Genomic DNA, 20239 nt, shown 5'->3' with positions numbered 1-20239 from the left:
CAAAAGTTGACCAGCTGAAGATTGTCTTGAACTTTTATGTTGGGCACAGCTGCCACATGCGGAAACAAATTGCTGAACATCCTGATGAAGCGTAGGCCACCAGTAGCTTCTCAATATGAAAGATTGAGTTTTGCGGATGCCAGCATGACCGGCAAATCTGGAACAATGTGCCCATTGGAGCAATTTTTTACGCAGATTCTCAGGAACAAAAGTTTTCCCCTGGGGAGGTGTATTGTCGGGTCTACTGACTGCGATGCTGAGTGGGCTGATAATAGGCCGTGGATCCACAATGATGGAATCTTCTTCTTTTACCATAGAACGTGACAGAGCATCGGCCTTGCGATTTTTGGAACCGGGACGGAAGGTGACATGGATATCGAATCGAGAAAAGAATAGTGCCCATCGGGCCTGACGTGGATTCATGCACTGTGCAGTTTTAAGGTAGAGCAGATTCTTGTGATCCGTGTATATTGTGACAGGATAACGAGCTCCCTCAAGTAAATGTCTCCACTCTTCAAGCGCCAATTTGATGGCAAGCAGCTCTTTGTCCCCTATGGCATAATTTCGTTCAGCTGGTAAAAATTTTCGGGAGAAGAACCCGCAGGGATGCCATTGCTCATCAGCTGGTTTTTGGGAGAGAACTGCCCCTACTCCGACAGATGAGGCATCAACTTCCAAGTAGAATGGACAGGTTAAATCTGGTTGCCTCAGTATGGGAGCAGAAATAAATGCTTGTTTCAGAAGTTGAAAAGCAGATTGGGCTTCTTCAGACCACTTGGCAGGATTAGCTCCTTTCCTGGTGAGGGCGGTGAGTGGTGCTACTACAGTAGAGTAGCCACGAATAAATTTTCGATAGTAGTTAGCAAATCCCAGAAATCGCTGTACTGCCTTTAGTGTAGATGGTTGAGGCCAGTTAAGAATAGCTTGCACCTTCTCTGGGTCCATACGGAGACCGGTGCCCGAGATGATATACCCCAAGAATGGAATGGATTCAACTTCGAAGGTGCATTTTTCAAGCTTGCAATACAGTTTATTCCTTCTGAGACGGCTGAGGACCTCTTTAACATGTCTGCGATGGGACTGGATACCAGAGGAGAAAACGAGGATATCGTCCAAATATACCACAATAGTATGGTACAGTAAGTCCCGAAAGATTTCGTTTATGAAATTCTGAAAAACCGCTGGGGCATTGCTCAGACCGAATGGCATGACAAGATACTCGTAGTGCCCATCCCTGGTGTTAAAGGCGGTTTTCCATTCATCGCCACGCCTGATACGGATCAAATTGTAGGCCCCGCGGAGATCCAACTTCGTAAATATTTGCGCACCTTTGACTCTGTCAAATAACTCTGTGATGAGGGGCAGAGGATACCGGTTCTTGATGGTAATGTCGTTGAGACCTCGGTAATCGATGCAGGGACGTAATCCACCATCTTTTTTTTTTACAAAAAAGAACCCGGCTCCTGCCGGTGAAGAGGATGGGCGAATAAAGCCCCTTTCCAAGTTCTCTTTTACATATTCAGACATAGATTTTGTCTCAGGGATAGAAAGAGGGTAGACTCTGCCACGCGGTGGGGTTTTACCCGGAACAAGATCAATGGGACAGTCCCAATCCCGATGAGGTGGTAGAGTTTCAGCGGCCTGCTTACTGAAAACATCTGTGAACTCTTGGTAGGCAGAAGGAACTGGCAAAACTTCCCTATCAGAGGTGGAGCAATGTGGAAGAACACGTTGTAAACAGGACCCGAAACAAGTTGGAGACCACGCCAGGATTTGTGGAGTCGACCAGTCAATATGGGGGTTATGCGTTTGAAGCCATGGAAACCCGAGAACCACAGGGCTAGTGGCTTCTGGGATGACCAAAAAGGTAAGAGACTCGGAATGCAGAACTCCTATTTGGAGCGTCACTGGAGAAGTCTGATGCGTAATGGTACCCCCTGGAATACGGCTACCGTCAACCGCAGAGAGAAAGATGGTCACTGGAATTTTCTCTAGTGGAATGGCTAGTTCAGCAGCTAATCTGGCAGACATGAAATTCCCAGCTGCTCCAGAATCCAGCAGGGCTGAAATGTATTGGGAGCCTTGAGCGTGTTTCAGAGTGACTGGGATAATACAGTCCTTGCCTTGTGGGGAGCGAAGAGCCACTCCTAGGCTCACTTCCTCATTGTCAGCTAGGAGGTTGTGTTTACCCGGCTTACGAGGACAATGATGTAACAGATGTCCGGAACTGGCACAGTATAAGCAAAGTTTCTCTCTAACTCGCCGTTCTCGCTCGGTGGGTAAAAGACGTGCTTTGCCTAATTGCATGGGTCCTTCAGGGAAAGGAGACGGTACACGGACCCGTTGAATAGGGTGGAACTTGGGGTGTTTCAGCCTCCTCTTTTCTAGAGTTCTTTCTCTGAACCGAAGATCAACCCGATTGCAGGTGGTAATCAATTGGTCTAGCGTTGTAGGTAAGTCCCGAGACGCTAATACATCCTTAATGTGGTCAGACAGGCCCTGCCAGAAAACCGCAACAAGAGCATCGTTATTCCAAGATAGTTCAGAGGAAAGTGTTTGAAATTGAACGGCATATTGGCCAACAGACTGCTGCCCTTGCCGAAGGCGCAGAATATCTAAAGCGGCTGACGTTGTTCTTCCAGGCTCGTCGAATATTCTGCGGAAGGTAGACAGGAAGCTATCAATGTCAAATAAAATTGGGTCAGATTTTTCCCAGAGCGGTGATGCCCATGCCAGAGCTTGCCCTGATAGTAGCGAAACAATATAAGCAGTTTTGGTACGTGCAGTGGGGAAATTTCCGGGTTGTAATTCAAAGTGTATACTACACTGGTTGAGAAACCCGCGGCAATTCTTCGGATCGCCATTGTATTTAGCTGGTGTGGGAAGGTGGAGTCTGGATGAAGTAAGTAGTGAAGCAGGTATTACTGGCTCAGGAGTATGGGATGGTTGACTGCGGAATAACTGCAAGGTATCCATACGTGTAGAAACATCCTGCAGCAATCTCAAAATTTGCCCCTGGTTAGTTTCTTGTCTCTCAATGCGTTCAGCTAATATTTGGACAGAGTCCTCCCTCGGGGTATGTTCCCCTAGCGGATCCATTTGGCCAGAACAAACTGTCACGGTCGTCTGAATTTCTTGATCCGATTCGGGACCCTTGGGACTAGCTGGAGCAGGAGTGAAACAGAACTTAGCAGCCTGGATGAACTTCTTGCTCATGTTCGTGCTGATTGTAGAATATAGCAGGGGAATTAGCAGTCTGGAAATGTAGACAGGAACACTGCACTTGTAATGCAGTCAGGAACACTGCACTTGTAATGCAGTCAGGAACACTGCACTTGTAATGCAGTCAGGAACACTGCACTTGTAATGCAGTCAGGAACACTGCACTTGTAATGCAGTCAGGAACACTGCACTTAGGAGTGCAGACAGGATTACTGCACTTGTAATGCAGTCAGGATTACTGCACTTGTAATGCAGTCAGGAACACTGGAGCCAAGAACTATCCTCTGGAGAGAAGTGTGTTGTTCTGGCAATGAACAGATCACAGCAGCAGGTTTAAATAGGATGTCCCAAACAACTATTGGCTGATCAGTTCATGTGATCACAGCTTCTGAATCTGGTTGGTTTGGAATGATCACCTGACTGCATCCAAGATGGCCGCGCCCATGCTGCAGGACAGACAGTATGTGTTTGTTTACAAATGAAGGTGTGGAGAACGGGAATGCTGCAGATGACCAGAAGGGACCCAGGTAGCCGTGATATGACAGCGGCGGATGAGGTAAGTGCGGCTAAGATCCCGATTTGTGACAGGCAGAGGTTCATTGAAACTAGTAGCATCAAAGGACACAGCACTGGCCATCCAGTTATACACAAACAGACATATTTGTGTTACAAAGACATTCTCATTGGCAAGTCACCCCACCCAAAAGTCTAGCCACACTCCTGTTTTACAGCACAACTGATGTAGAAGCACTATATGCAACTCTTTCACAGCTATGGTGCACCCATATAACAGGGAACCAAGTTTTCTATTAAATGTGAAGTGTTACTATAAAAGCATTTAAAAAGTTGGAAAAGAGTGGGCCCTAAAAGGAGACTTACACAGCCATTTAAACCTGCATAATATGAAATATACATATGACCTGGGCATTGGACCTCCTCCGTTGTACTACAACAGGACAGGTGGTCACAGGTGAGGAAAACACTTTTTCATGTAGTTGTTTAAATTGTCTAATCTGCTACTGAATTATGTGCTTCACTGATCCGGAGTATAGAATATCATTTACTATGCTCTACTGGTGCATGTTTTTCCAAGATAAGCTTGAGGCAAAATAGTTTAATACATCCTGATTTATTTAGTGAAAGAAGAACAGTATGGGCTAAAAGTATGTGAAAAATGACATGAATGAGAATGGCCAGGCATGTCTGACTTTACATATATATATATCATCTTGTGTCATTCTGCTGATATTAACCACTTGAAACAATATTTTAATTCATTCCATAAATAAAGAAAGACAGAGATTAGATTCCCGCACTGGGCTTGCGAAAGATTTATCACTCACTCATACAATAATTCCTCCATGAATATTTTTACAAGTTACCTATTTCAGGGAACTTCTCTTCTTCAAACAGAGACTGTAAATCCACGTACTACATTTTGCAGAGATTAATTCATGAATTGCTTCAATCTGTGTATTCTAAGCAGTTTCTCTCTTAGAGACATTTTGGAAATCATTTAATACTAAATTTAGATAAAATGACTAAAAAAAAGTTAATAATATCCCAAACATAGTCTGTTAAGTTTTTTAAATACAGCTGTAGGAACTTTTAGAAACAAAAAATGCTGTAGGACAGTGATGGGCAACAGACGACCCCAGAGCCGCATGCAGCCCTCCGAGCCTTCACCTATGTCCCCAGCTCATACTTGATATATGCCCTGTTGATTCATTTTCCCTGATTTATGGCCTGTTGGCCCTAGCTCTTATTCTTTGCTTTATGCCCCGCTGAGTTTCATCCATGGCCCCAACTATATTAAATAAGATCTGGGGCACTGAGTGAAGCTTGGCAAGTAATAAAACAGAGATTAAAACTGAATTTGATCTGGAGCAGTCACCTCCCATATCACGCAACCTCCTCCACACAACTCAGGGAAGTCACAAAGTGCCAGAAGTACAACTGAGATCAGAGAAGGTGGGCTGTCCAGTCTGCACATGATATCCCTCCATTCTCTGTTGGAAGTTACATGATTCCTGCTTACTTCATTAAAGCAAAGTAAGGTATTTTAGTCAGGCCCTGGGTCTGTGCAAGCAGTGTGCTGCAAATATGTTGTCTGTGTTTGGTTCCAGAGAAATTTTCTATTATGTAGTATATAAAAACAACAAGTGCAACAGAATGCACGGTGGCTAAGTGGTTAGCACTTCTGCCGCACAGCACTGGGGTCATGAGTTCGATTCCCAACCATGGCCTTATCTGTGTGGAGTTTGTATGTGCTCCCCGTGTTTACGTGGGTTTCCTACGAGTGCTCCGGTTTCCTCCCACACTCCAAAAACATACTGGTAGGTTAATTGGCTGCTATTAAATTGCCCTTAGTCTCTCTCAGTCTGTGTGTATGTTAGGGGATTTAGATTCTAAGCTTCAATGGGGCAGGGACTGATGTGAGTGAGTTCTCTGTACAGTGCTGCGGAATTAGTGGCGCTATATATATATATATATATAAATAGATGATGATGATGATGAACGATGAAAACCTTCCTGCAGAATTGTGTTGTGCCTATTCCAGTCTTATACTTTACTTTCAAAAGTAGGTGGAAAATATGTTCATCCAGAACACATTGTATTTGTTTATTAAAGCTTGTAACACTTATTTATCTTACATGAAAATGGCTGATGATGTGTTATTACAGATTGATGTCTTTCTTTGATTGGACTAAAATGATTACTGAGATTAAGGGTAATGAAGGTTATCAGGTTGCCCATCACCGCTGTAAAAGGGTTTTTTTAGTCTTACAGTCACACTTGCCTACTCTCCCAGAATTTACGGGAGAGTTAGTGGGGCCTTCATAACACTATTTCTCCAGCAGAGGTAATCTTCTCATATGCAAAGCCCATTTGAATACTTGCAGATACAAAATTTCTAGCATTCTCTACCGTCAGCCACACTCTTAGAGACCTCACCCCTTTTGAACTCATTGCAGACGTCACCCTACATGCAAAGGTATATCACAAATTTAATGCATTGCCCTGCCTAGGCAAAGCTATCATGCGGAGGAATTAGAAACCTTGAGACCTTGACCCCCTTCCAGATAAGGAGGCCTGGGAGTACATGAGACTGGGAATCGCTAAGAGTTCAATTTACACTAAGATTAAGGAAACCTCATATATTATGATGATTATGTGGCGAATTATACCATCATTTGTGTAAGTGTATACCATGGTGTAAATATATGCCTATTGTCACATTTTTTCCTTGCATGACCCACTGTATAATCACGTGGATGGGTTCTTGACTTCACAAATCCCTTAAAAATCAGAGTGTAAAATACACGGGGTGTGTCTAAATAAGGGGAATATTACTTGATAAATTCTGATACATGTTTCCTTTTTATTTTTGAGGATATTATAGACCAGTAGGATTTTATCCTTTTAAGTACTGGTATTTGATTCCAGTATATATGGAGATTTGAAGCATCCAATGGGGATACATTTGAGCAAATTATTTGACTAATTCCTGGATCAAGTAATTATATGGACTCATAGACAGTTTTTGGACTTTACCATACATCCTTATAAGCAAAAGTTTAGCGCTGTATGTTATACTTTGTTTTATTATATGCTATGTTCTAGAAATCAGATGTATTCTAATTTTTGTATAATTAGCAGCAGCCATTCTATTTTGCGCGGACGTTTTTTTTTCATTTTTGTATATTATCTCCTACATATTACACTATAGGTGGTATCACACCTCAGTGAGGCTAAGTAGTATTTTTCTTCTGCCTCACCCAACTGTTGGATGAATTGTGGCTACAACGGCACCCTAATCCATAATTCCCCCCTACTGGGACAAAATCCACACATTCTTAAAAAGCTTATTTGAAGCTCTGGTAGCAAAGGGCGTTTCTTCTATGTTATCCTCACCAAGATCTTGATAACTTTCCAAACAAACTAGCTTCACATATCTTAGCAGCGGCTAGGTCCCTATTAGCTAAAAATTGAAACAATCCTCTCCCCACTCCATCTTTCTTAGGTCTTAAAAAGAAAATCTGGCATATAACAGCCAAGGAGGAAATTACTTATTACCTCCATAATAGAGGCCATGCATTTACATTGGTATGGGCTCCTTTGTAGAGAGCAGATGCTGGCCCTCCTCATTTACCCAAGTCTCCTCCTTGACTAATACACAGTGAGAAGATCCCCTACAGGCAAAGCCTCCCTACTAGCACCAATAAACTTGCTCTCTCCTGGCCCTGACAAAATAAGGCATCCACCAATTTCCTTAATCTAGCATAATTAGGATTTCGCTTTATTCCTGCTTGTCCTACACCCCTCCCTCCCAACTCTTCATTCCCTACCTACTGTTCTCTCCTTCTTTTCTCCCCTTTTTCTAATCATTAACACTGATCATATTAATTGCTCTGTTGTATTGTTATTGTTATCCTTTACCAGGTCTGTTTTAGTTATATATTGGTCCGCACACTCAATATTGGTCTCATTATTCTATTGCCAATGTTTGATTGTCAAATTGCAGTGCCTAGAAATCTTTTCTTCTGAGATAAGCATTTTGAAAAAGAAGCCCCAATAATATGCAAATATAACTTTTGATTTGGTATTATCACTCTGTACCTTCTGACCTACATGTCCTGCTGTGTTCAATGCTATGATAACATATGATTCACTGAGTTGTCCTGTGTATTGAGATGGTTAATTTACATGATATTAAAGGACAAAAACAGACACACGCTACATGTAACAGAAACATACTTCCCAACTGTCCCTCAAATCGGGACTGTCCTGCGGTTTAGGAGTTTTATCCAAATTTAAACAACTGGTTGGTCTTACCCTCTAACAGATGCCCCTTCAATTCTGCCCATACAAGCAGGAGGTGCGCGCTGCACTGAAGCTCTGGACACATGCGTGGCTACTCCCTTTTGTAATGTGGGCTACATCACCTTCTCTTATGTTGTTCCGATTCCCCAACTTAAAAAACTGGGAGGTATACAATCACTGTAAAAACTACAGACCTTAAGTATTAGTCTATCAGCCCTCCGGCTAACTGATTCCTCACACCTACTGCACCGTACTCATCCCCTACTGCCCTCCCACACCTATTCATCCACTCATTGTGTGTACCCCTACCAGCTAGAGTGTAAGTTCTCACAGGCAGGGCCCTATTTGCTAGTGTTTTCCTCTTTCCTTGTGGTTTCCTGCCAACACTATACTCTCCACCTGCGCACCCATGTCAGGCACCTGCTGCCTGGTCTCTGAGTCTCCGCCTATAACGTTTCTGGTCTTGTTTGTGGCATGGTTAGACAAGTTTTTACTAGCTAACATTGCACCATATAGCAAATAATAGTATAAAGTAATTGGTAGTCTAACATTTACAAAAAACAAAGTCATAAAAAAATATAGTTAAGGCAAATAATACAGTTGCGTATCCATTCAGGTTTGACACATGACTAGTGCAAAAGGGCAGGCTGTGGAACGCTTACAAACAGGACCAAGAAAAATATCACTAAGATCTTTTGCCTATTTAGAAATTCAACCACAACACCACATTCCACAATTGCTCTGCGGGGCCTCTTCTCGAGCACAGAAAAAGATTGCACTTCTGTCCAAAATTGGTGTAGCAGAGATAGAACTGTAATTTTGCTATGATTGCACACTGTCACTGAAAGCTAAGTAAAAGGTTTTTTAGTTTTCCATCACTGTATGCTTTCTTTGCTGTAATAGAATGTCAAATAAATAAATACAAAATAATATTTGATATAATTATAAAAACAATTGAGCCCAGAACCTACAAAGTTAAAAATGCATGCAAGAAAAATGTACAGTCTTACACATTTCAAGAAGGGTCCAGTTGTACAACACTAGAATTTGCACCGGGTGTAAATCAGGAATAACAAGTGTGTGTTAGGAACCACAACAACCAGCAACGCAAAACCCGGAATCTACTCAGAAGTCTGGAGTCTGGAGCCCCTAGTGGTGGGGACAGACATGGCCGCAGACAGCAGAGGGTCGTGAGTTGCGCACTGACTGGGGAGAACCCAGCGATAGTGTACAGGAGCGATTCGCAGGGTGAAATCCAGGCAAGGGTCGAGGGCCGGCAGCAGACAGAATATCCAGTACACAAAACTGAGGTCAAAGGTCACAGGCAAATCAGCAGCGTAGGAGTCCAGGCAAAAGGTCTAGGGGCACAGGCAATCAAACAAAGTCAGGTATCAGGCAAAGGTCCGCAACAAATAATCAAATCCACAGGAGCAAGAAATATAGCAGGCTAGTAGCAGCAAAGCAGGAACTATAACCGGCAGGGAGGGCTTGCCCCTTCCTGCCTTATATATGTGATGTGGCCCAATAGAATAATCCCTCGTATCAGAGGGAAGGACAGCCCAGCTGGGCACTGAGTATTAGTATTGCGCGCACGCCCGGCTGTACTGGACGCCGTGACGCAGCGATGTAGCACAGAGCGCCTCGACCGTTGCCTTGGCAATGGCCGGGACTCAGCGGAAGTGACGTCCCGGTCGTTATGGCGACGGCCAGGACTTCGGGGCACAGCAAGAATTGAGTCGCGGCAGTGCCTGAAGCCGCCGCGGCTCGTGATAGTACCCACCCTTGAGGAGGGATCAAGGAGCCCCAACAACCGCGGCTCATGACAGTGTGTATATCTTTGCCCAATGATATAGTCAAGATAGCATAGAGAAAGTGTAGAGATGTGGCTCAACAGTGTTAGTAGTAAATCGAAATTGCCGTACCCTATTTATAAAATAATGTATTGAAGTGTCATATACACAAGAGTGTCTTGACAGACATAACTAAATGCATGTTCCAAATAAAATGTTATTACATACAAACATGAATACAAATTAAATACTTAAATAATATTTGTTGTTTTCCCCTTAAAAAATCAAATGGGAATCTTCTTTCCTGCAGTATTCCAAATGTACTAAGAATAGACAAAATAGCTCTATACATCCCATCTTTTATCCTAAATCATAAAAGTAAAAAATACATAATTATACTTAAAAAAATGAAATAACATTTTTTAAAAAGTAAATATGGCTTCTTGCAAGCCAACAAAAAATATTTTCCCTACTCTCTGTAAAATTTATGCATTTTGCATGAGTGTCCACAATCATGCAGAACTGCATGAATTTCACACTGAATGCATGTGTTCCCCCATCACCCCGATATATCTCCGCTCACTCATGGCCCCACCTCTACTTACTCCCACCTTAAGATCTTGTGCACATGGGTTTACATCCATATGCTGTCGCTAGATACTTTTAAGTTACCAGCTTTCACACAACTGTAATGTTGTTATGCCTTTGTAATGCATGAATGACAAGGTAGTATTTGTGTCCAGACATGCAATTTGACACAAAAGATAAAAAGACAACATAATGCTACGTCTGACACCTGCTTGACCTTGGTGAGCCAGTACACATTACTTATGTATTAGCGACCGCAGGCTATACATTTTCCTGTTTGTACAATACCTCAAGTGCTGAAGATAATAAAGTAACATTTAAGGTTTAATATGCACCAAAACATACTGTTTATCAACACAGCTCCCATTACTAACTCTTGCCAACTCTAAATGCCTAACTCTAAATCCATTTACTGGGAAATATTCAATTGTTAGCGAGTTTTTTTTCCCTGCCGTGTAAAAGAAATAAAAATCTCCCGTGGATTTTTGACGGCAATAACGACCGTTTTGAGTTAGCGCAGCGGGAAAACTCGTGCAATTCAATTGAAAAAGAGGGAACGCTGCCCCCGCGTGTTAAAAATTTTGCTTGCGAAATTTTACGGGAGTGAAGGGGAGTTTTAACGCAGTCATGTATAACACAAAAAAAAAAGGTTTTGCATACATTTCCATACATTAGATTGCATTACACATTGATAATATCTACATTACAGTACTTTCTTTAGCATATTTTTTAATTGAACTATTATTTACCATACAATCATCTATACCATGTCAAAACACATTAATACATTCATATTTGTACCAAAAACATACATAAATATAATTAATTAGTGATTTGATTTGATTTTTTTATTTTTTATTTCATTATTTTTCCACAGGAAAATCAACTTACACAGGCACAGACATTAATGATAAACATAAATTTATCTTTTTTTCCACATTTTTACATGATTTCAAATACTTTTCAGAGTTTTTTTTATTTTTAACACACCCCAAAGAGGTGCGAGATAAAACAGCATATTTTCCTGTTTTACCCGCCGCGTTAAAAAAAATTGATTAGCTTTTAACGCGGCTGCCTCTCGCACACCCTATACTTTCAATAGACCTTCTATTGGAGCGTGAGAGGACAGTTGAAACAAAATGTAGTGTTAAAAATGGAATTGAATTGGGTAAAGTTAACCCGCTCAAAAATTATAAAAAACAGCGTTAAAATGACTTAACGCGGTAAAAAAAACAACTCGCTGACATTGAATACCCCCCTCTTAATTTATAGCAAAGATTACTCTTGGTGTAATATATGAAAATACTAAATATTGATAACAATTTATTAAATGTTTCCTGAAACTTTTAGGTTACTTTATTTATGTATCCTATTTAATACATGATAGGTATTGTGCATATTTATTATGTGTAAAAGTATTTAATGGCAAACAGCTGACAGCAGTGATAGGTTCACATTCTATGCACTATATAGCAATAAAATATATTCCCTAAATTCCAGTTCTTAATATTTAACCTCTCTACCTACTGCCTATTCTAAACATTAAACCAGTCTGGACACTGCTAACAAGAAAAATGTGTAGATAAAAATTCACAGACTGTACTGAAATTAGGAAAATGTGCTACTTTAACTATAGCACTACTGTAGACTAACCACAAGGTTGTGGTAACATTTCTATTAACTGTTTCTCCATTGTATTTGAGGTAAATATGTTTTTTTCAGGTTTTCAGAGAGAGATTAAGGGGTCTATTTATCAAGACCCTGCATTTCTGAAAGTTTCCTATCATTATTCGCACAAGTTATCCAATAAAGGTCGCTAAAGCATCTTCCTGGCAATACTATCTGGCAGTGGTAAAAGATGTCTTACTGCTAACTGGGCCAGCCTGGGGTCAATCTGCACATGCCTGAGCCGGCTTGCACATGAACTTGAGACCTGACCTGGGCTTCTAGATTCAATAAAAAAAAAATATGTTAATTAAAAAAATAAATGCTTTATTTTAATAATAAAACATTTTTTTACATTGCTGAGCTTGTTAAGTAGGCTACCGCCTGTGATAGTCCTTATCGTGGGCTTTTAGAAATAGCCAATTTTTTTTAGCCGGATTTATGACTTATCTCCCTTTGATAAATAGACCTCCTAAAGATTTGAAAGCTGGGGATAGTCTAATCAGGCATGGTTGGGATTTTCTAAGTGGGTAGTGGCACAGGAGAAGTTTCATAGGTGTGAGTGAGAGGTGGTCATCAGAGAATAGGTGAGGCAGAGCTAAGTGGGTGTGAGGTAGAGTATTTTCGAGATGAGGTATGAGATGTGTGAAGGGGTATGTCGAGGGCTTTGTAGATGAGGTTGAGCAAATTGAAATAGATTCCAGGCTATATAGGGAGCAGATGTAGGGTATACTTATTCTATTGCATTCTTAAATATCTTAAAATGTTCACCACATCACACACTAATGAATACAAAACATATCTCTCAGCAATAGTAGTGTTTAGTAAGATACAAGAGATCCCTATGGAGTCCATTTGATCTACTTATACTGCTGAATTCAAAGTTATGATAACATGTGATGAATTGTATCACTGTATCACTGCGCTATGGAAAGAAACAGGATGTTTGCCCTATTGCACTACCCACAAGACAGGTTGTTGGTAGTTGTTCTGTGCAATCACATTTCAAAAAATACTGTGCTATGTTCTCTCTTATAAAAAATATTGGTAAGAGATCTATTTATGATTGGGTGAAAAGCCCTAAATCTAGCGAAAACCTTCACCGTATTTAACAAAGCCCCTTTGGTGGTGAAAGCAATTGCAAGGTATCACTGTGTTATGCTACACCGGAGGCCTCCAGCAAACCTTACTCATGCAAGACAAGTAGACAAGTACCACTGCCGTACTCCCTATTGCTATCGCTATCGCCATCTCAGGATGGAGATAGTCACAGTGCCAACCATGACAAATGCTTTATAGCATTATTTTTTAATTAAATAAAGTTTATTTTATTTTATTTTTTCTATACAACTTTTTTTGTTGTTGAATTTGGAACAGCAAGCCATTCCAGATTGACCCCAAACTGGCCTGGTCAGGGGTAAGAGTTCTTACTGCTGCCAGCCACTATGACTGGAGAGCTGAACATCACTGAACTGTCCTGGAAAAATTTTAATCTTAAATTACTATGAAGAAGATTCATCTTCCTTAACACCGATTCTCTATAAATAGACCCCTATGAGTCTGATTTATAGTTATAAGTAAATCCATCTAGAGTTGCAAATTTGTCCATGTTGTCCTGCAAGGAGTACAAATTTAAAATGTGCAGACAAATTTAGAATTGAGACCCGGGCACTTTCTAGATGCGCTCTAAAATGCAGTATAAAAATAAAGCTGCCCAATGCAAAAGCAGGCAGTATTGTCCATGTATGCAGTAAAAAAAAATATTTGCAGTCCTTGCATTGCAACATTGTTTGTACAGGTGCAAATTTGCACCTAATAACTTAAACAGTACCATTTGGGCCAGGCATACATCAAGTGTATCATACATCAGGTGTAAATATTTTACCGATAGTGTATTCACAGCATATAATTGTGCCTTTACAGTGTTATTAGTAACTGCATTCTGCTATTTATACACAATATAATGATGGAATGAAGTATTACACATGATATACACAAGAGATAATTGTCTTGACAGTTATTATCAAATGCTAAACTTACATTTTCAATATAACATGAAATTAAACACAAAAAATACAAATTAAATGAAATACAAATAACTGTTACTTTCCTCTATAAAACTTAAATGGGAAACTTCCTGCAATAATCCAAATTGAAATGTCAAATAACTAAAGTGAATAGATGGCTGCAACTTCTTATAAAATAGTCTGCAAAGCTAACTGTAAGTTCTATCAACTGGAGGCTCCTAAAAGTTGTACCTGTGGATCTGTCCACTTGGAATTGTGTCTCAAGTACGTGAACATGCCTTTACGGTACTTAGTCTATGCTAGCCAGCTCCTGCCCGCACCCCTTCCGGCATAAGGACATCCAAGATATGTAATAAAAAACTGTGTACCCATTTTTGGTGCTCATGAGCAGTATGGGAATACAAACCTACCACCAAAAAAAAAATTACATACTACCAACTGTAAATTACTCTCTACGTAACCCAGTGCATGAGCAGCGCCTTCCAAATTGTGTTTGTTGTCGAAAGCCAGCTGACATCCTTTCGGAGTTACCAGTAATTGCCTCCAGATTGGGGAACACTGTTTCCCTGCTTTTCTCAGCAGTTATCTAATACTAGCTATTACAAATGACCTATTGCTACAGAGATGCAGGCAATACATGTTATAAATTAGGTATCAATATCTACCCATCATTTCCCTCTACTTGCCTTCTCCTTGGACCTCTCCTCCTTATAATCAAACATACTTTTATATAAACAAGAATGCAAGTGGGCCGAACATTGCCTTATATTATATCTACCTTCTCCCACTCTAAGGAATTGTGTAGATGGGTGACCTGCTTCTATGTATAGTTGTCTTTAAGAGGAAAAAACGTTCCTAAAACTGAATTGTAGTGCACCTTGTTTCTGGACCCTATAAGCTGATCACAGGTACATTCCCGGAGTTAGACTAACTTGCCTGAAAGTAGTTTGGGAGGAATCAGGAAAGTGTAATTGTTTCTTATATTTTCCAATGTTCCATAGAAAACCCATCAAATAAATTTGTAAACTATGCTAGCTCTAATATCCTAGTGAATATTATATATATATATATATATATATATATATATATATATATATATATATATATATATATATAACATTTGCTTTAAAAGGTTAATAATATGTTATTCCTGATGAAACTGCATCTATGAAACATAACCATAATTGACTGACTTTAGAACTTTTGCTCATTGTGCTCATTACCAGACCTATTTTACAGCTATTTTCTGAGGTGGGTTGAAAAAAATGACCATACCTAGCATACCCCTCACTGGGGCCCCAGGGACTGATCTCTGTACAGGGGTTGCCAACTCTGAAATGAAAAACAAGCAACCGCTTATTGAAAAACAAGCCCAAACCAACCCTAAACCAATCCTAAAGAGCCCAAAAAAGCCAAGCAGGGGACCGTCCTTTTCTATAACACTAATTTCTACATCCATTTAGAAAACCTTTATAAAACACAAGAGGACACATTTATACACTGATATGGCAAATGAAAAAGCAAATGCTGTAATTTAGGACACTGGTATGTCTATACCACACAGCCCCATGATATAACAGTATAAAATAGGGCTCTGAAAGCAGTTTTCTGACATGAGCAGATTACTGAATGGGAGGGGAGGGTGTTATATAGCAGTGTTACCTGCTATAAGTGCAGCAATCGTGTGTCTGTCACAGCACTTATTTCAGTAGGTTGTTGTAGATCCGTCTTTCTGTGATTTATTCCACGTCCTCCTCTGACTCCACCCACCCACAAAGCGCCACTTCATTGGAGGAATTCGCTGCACAACCCGCCCACAAAAACTGAATGCACCAATCACAAAATGGTAACAGAGGAAAAAAAAAAACAATTATGCAGCCTGAGGACTTGGAGAACTTGTCCAAGTCCAAAAACAAGCTACCCGCGGCAGTGAAAAAAACCCTGCAACTTCACAAAAAAAGAAGCCCAATTCTGCTTGTTATAAGCGGAATTGGCATCTATGTCTCTATAGCTGTTTTTTGTCAGAACGTTTGTCTACCTTCCCGTGTTGAAGCTGGAGGAGGGTGTAACTGTGTGGACCAATAAGAAGCCGCAATGACTGAGAGTGCAGCTTCTTATAGGTCCTCCTGTTTACTTCCTGCCTCCACACCAATAATAAAGTTGTGAGCAAAAAAAATAGACTTGTGGGGGCTATTGTACAGGAACTGAGGAGGTTCAGTGTGCAATACTTGGAGCTTCACTATGCAGCAGGTAAGCAAAAATGTATCAGGTAAGTGTAAATGCTGCTTTAAGTTGTGTAAAAGCACACTAAAATATTTTTGTGGAAGTCATTTCCACATTCCAAATCATTGACTTGACTGTATGTCCCTATAGATCTATGTTAATCTCCTTTAACTGCTCACATGTCACAATTTAACAAATGGATATAGCTGAGTACTTTCCAGGATAACAGAATTTTATTTGCTCTCAGTATACAGATCACAGTACCTCCACTTTAATAGAGGTAATCACGGCAACTGCTAAGCAATGAAGCAGTGATTGTAGAACTCATGTAAATCAGTATATATTACCATTTTATCAAAACCATATGTATGTGTCTCATACATGGAGTTCAGCTTTCAAAAAACGTTTATATTTTTAAAAGCACTGGGCTTATTTCAGTAGTCAGATTTCAACCATAAAAAAATACATAAAAACAAAGAAGTAATTTATTGCACATAGACATATAGAATGTTACACACCAACAACACTACCAATTTCTAGAACTCCTGTATTCTACCTATAGTCAACAAGCATCATAGAATGTTTCTCACCAATTTATCCCTTTTCTTCGCTGATCATGGGGTCTATTTATTATAGGGAGATAAGCCCTAAATCCTGCAACAAAATGTTTTTCTAGGATTTAGGGATTCTCACTATTTACCTAAGCCCTCGTCCTGTAAAAGGCTATCCAAGGCTTGTAGCTATGGGTTTCTTGGAGAAGCCTATTCACCAAGGACAACAGCGGCACAAGTACCCCCTTTGTCCTCTGTTTGCTAACAGCATCTCAGGGTCAGTTATCCAGGGGCACCCACAGGAAAAAATGCTTTAGTATTAAAATAAAGCATTTTTTGTTTTTATAAATTATTTATTTTCTGATTTTTTTATTTTTTTTATTTTTTTCTAGCTTTGTTTTCTTGTAGAATCTGGAACTGGAAGCCCAAGTACTGGCTTGGAAACTAGTAAGACTCCTCTTACTGAGTGACAGCCAATATCACAGGGGGAGCTGAACATCGCTCAATTGCACCGGTGACATTTTCTTAATAATTTGCCCAATGACAGATTTTCTATTGCTACAAAACAGTCAGAAGTCATGAGAGTGGGAGTGTAGGTGCCTGCCTATGGGGCCTGGCCTGTCTGTGTAATGGGTGGAGTCACCAACCTGGTGTGGTGACACCCTTTCGGTAGCTATGGAAGGGGCTACAAGAAGTTGCTGTCTTGGGACAGAAATTCCTCCAGGCGACCCTGTACACAGCGATTGAAAATCTAGTTATCGGAGTGGTCTTAATAAATAGACCCCAAAGAGTCCATGAACTTCCAAGTTATCTGTGTTGGGATCTTGATGCCCAAGAGATGTAAATGCAACAACCTCTTTACTTACCAAAATGCACCAAAAAGGTAATAAATTTACAATGTAAAACAAACCTAGAGAACGTTAGAAAGAGTATGTGTATTACCTCACCCAACCTCATTTTTATTTCTTCTATTCTAGTTTTCTCTTAAGAACATTTCCCATTAGATTTTCCATGCTCTTTTGATGCAATGCCTCTTCAGCAAAGCCCACTTGACACATATTGACATGTACAATCTCAGATAATTGGGGGTGACCCTAGGCATGCATCATCTTTAATTTTCTGTGTAACCTGTCTAAGCTCTTTTGACACTTTAATTTTCTGTCCAGCGCATTTGTGCTAATTATACAACATCATGAAAATAACATTAATATTAATAATAATACTAATTGTGTAGATGATACAAAAAAATCTAACAAAATTTGATTATTCCATATATGTCAAAATATTTTTACATCACTGCAAGGATATACACTGTAGAGTTTGCACTTTGTTATAATATGTCAAGTTTGCCATGCTCTTGTGAGATACTAAATAATATGAAATGCAACATTCTATAACTGCTTAGCATACTGTATTTAGAACTGTGAATCAATAAGTCTTAGAACAAGCTCTGGCTAATACAATATGCCATCTCCATTAGAAACTAAAGCCAGGGACTCCTCTTAAGGAACATGAATCAAGATGAGACTTTAGCATTGAAAAATAATACATTTCAAACTGAGTTGTGCAAAATATGGATTATTAATAATCCAGATGTTACTGTTTATTTTATCAGCTGTGCACACATACAGCATAATAATTATAACCTCTACATTAAAAATGAAAAATATGAATATGTTGTCCTCATATTAGACTGATACAATATATAATTAGGGAACTGAACCCAGAAAGTGAAGCATATAGTACAGCAAGTCAGTGGAATAGTTTTGTTGTCCTAGCGACAAGGAAAAGAAAAGTGTCACGACTAAGACTATAGTGAGTTGACACAGCCATAAAACGGATTTATGTGGACAATACAAGCCAGTACTGCATTATTGGGATTATAACTACGGTATTATCACTAAAATGTGACTATTGCGTTAATCAACTGTACTTTCTTACATACCAGTCCTGCAAGAATCTTCCTACTTTCCTCATCGGTGCAGTGATCTGAAAACATGCTCCGGTGAACAAACAGAAAAGTATTCACGAAAATCCAGCAGGAAACCCAGAAAAGCAGAAAAAATAAAGTGTTTTTCTTCCAGATCTTTAACCTCAGCCATTTGACAGTGAATATCCTCATGGTAGAATCAGTACAATATTGCCATTCTTTGATGGTAATCCGGGTTCCTGACCGTTTTCTGCTGCCTTGTAGCACTTTTTAATTCATAAATAGAGAGTCTGTGAGAAGCACCTACAAAGTAGCAGTGGGGTCACAGGAAGCCCCCTGCTGGCGGGCAGCCCCCCTCTGCTGCCGTAGCATCCCCACCGCGTTCTGCAGTAACCAGCTCTGCTTTCTACATGGGCAACTGGACCTGTTTAACTAATGTGCTGGGGCTTCTGCGAGAAAGCTGAAAACTGCTATTGAATTGAAGCCACGTAGTTCCGCCTTCTTTCTCATGCTCTCTGCAGTGTAAACTAGAAATCCCACTTAACAGGCAGCCTGTTAGGTTCACACAGGAGAATAAAGGGAGTTTTGAGCCCCTGGGTAGAGCTCCACTTGTCAGTCTCCTCTGTGTAGATGGCCGCATGAGGAGACGTGTATAGAGATGTCAAGGAGACTGATGGATCTGGCAATGAATTCTTCTGAGTCTGTGCCCACAGATATCAGTCTCCACACAATACTGCTATTATGTTACTCTACAAATGCTGGGGACATTACCACATGCATTTTATGTCTTTAAAACTGCACACAGTTTTCTTCTGTATTAAAATATACTGATGGTGTTTCTATTGCAGTGCCTATGGTATAATTGAGTTGCTTTTTTTTAAAACTATTAGCTTGTAGGGATGTTAATGAACTGCTTTGATTATGTATTTAGCCTCATTAGTTGGAACTGGAATGCAATTATTCTACAGACACAGTATTTTCTAAAACCTTGAATGTGTGAAAATTATATTTGTGCAGAGATTAAATCACATAAATATTCCTTCCCAGTAAAAAGAATGCTCAGCGTATGCCAACAGACTTTTGGGAGTTGGGAGAAATTCATAAATGAATAATATACTTAGCTCCTTTACTGCCCCTGAGTGGTACAGAGCATATTATTATTGCTTTCTTTGTACAATATGTATTAAATTACACTTGCTTATTTATTTATTTATATATATAACATATGTATACATATATATACTAGTGATGCTCACTGACCCCCGTGTTTTGGTTTTGGTATTGGATCTGGATTACCTTTTGGTTTTGGTTTTGTCAAAACCGTCCTTGAGTGTTTTGGTTTTGGTTTTGGTTTTGTTTTGCCATTTATTACAAAATTCCATTTTTTGGGCTAAAATCACATAATTTAGGTATTATTTT

At 39.9% G+C, this 20239-nt stretch overlaps 1 protein-coding gene across 1 annotated transcript in view; it reads right to left on the bottom strand.

Annotated features, from left to right (window-relative positions):
- DIPK1C (divergent protein kinase domain 1C) overlaps positions 1–19014 on the bottom strand; it is a 77372-nt gene extending 58358 nt beyond the window's left edge. The window contains exon 1 of the mRNA XM_075213231.1: positions 18836–19014. Coding sequence (XP_075069332.1) covers positions 18836–19012 — 177 coding nt within the window. The 5' untranslated portion in view covers positions 19013–19014. The remainder of the gene's footprint in view (positions 1–18835) is intronic.
- Positions 19015–20239: the final 1225 nt, after the last annotated feature.

Source organism: Mixophyes fleayi, chromosome 5 (assembly GCF_038048845.1).
Source record: "Mixophyes fleayi isolate aMixFle1 chromosome 5, aMixFle1.hap1, whole genome shotgun sequence".
Lineage (NCBI taxonomy): Eukaryota > Metazoa > Chordata > Amphibia > Anura > Limnodynastidae > Mixophyes > Mixophyes fleayi.
This window is presented reverse-complemented; position numbering and strand designations above follow the sequence as displayed.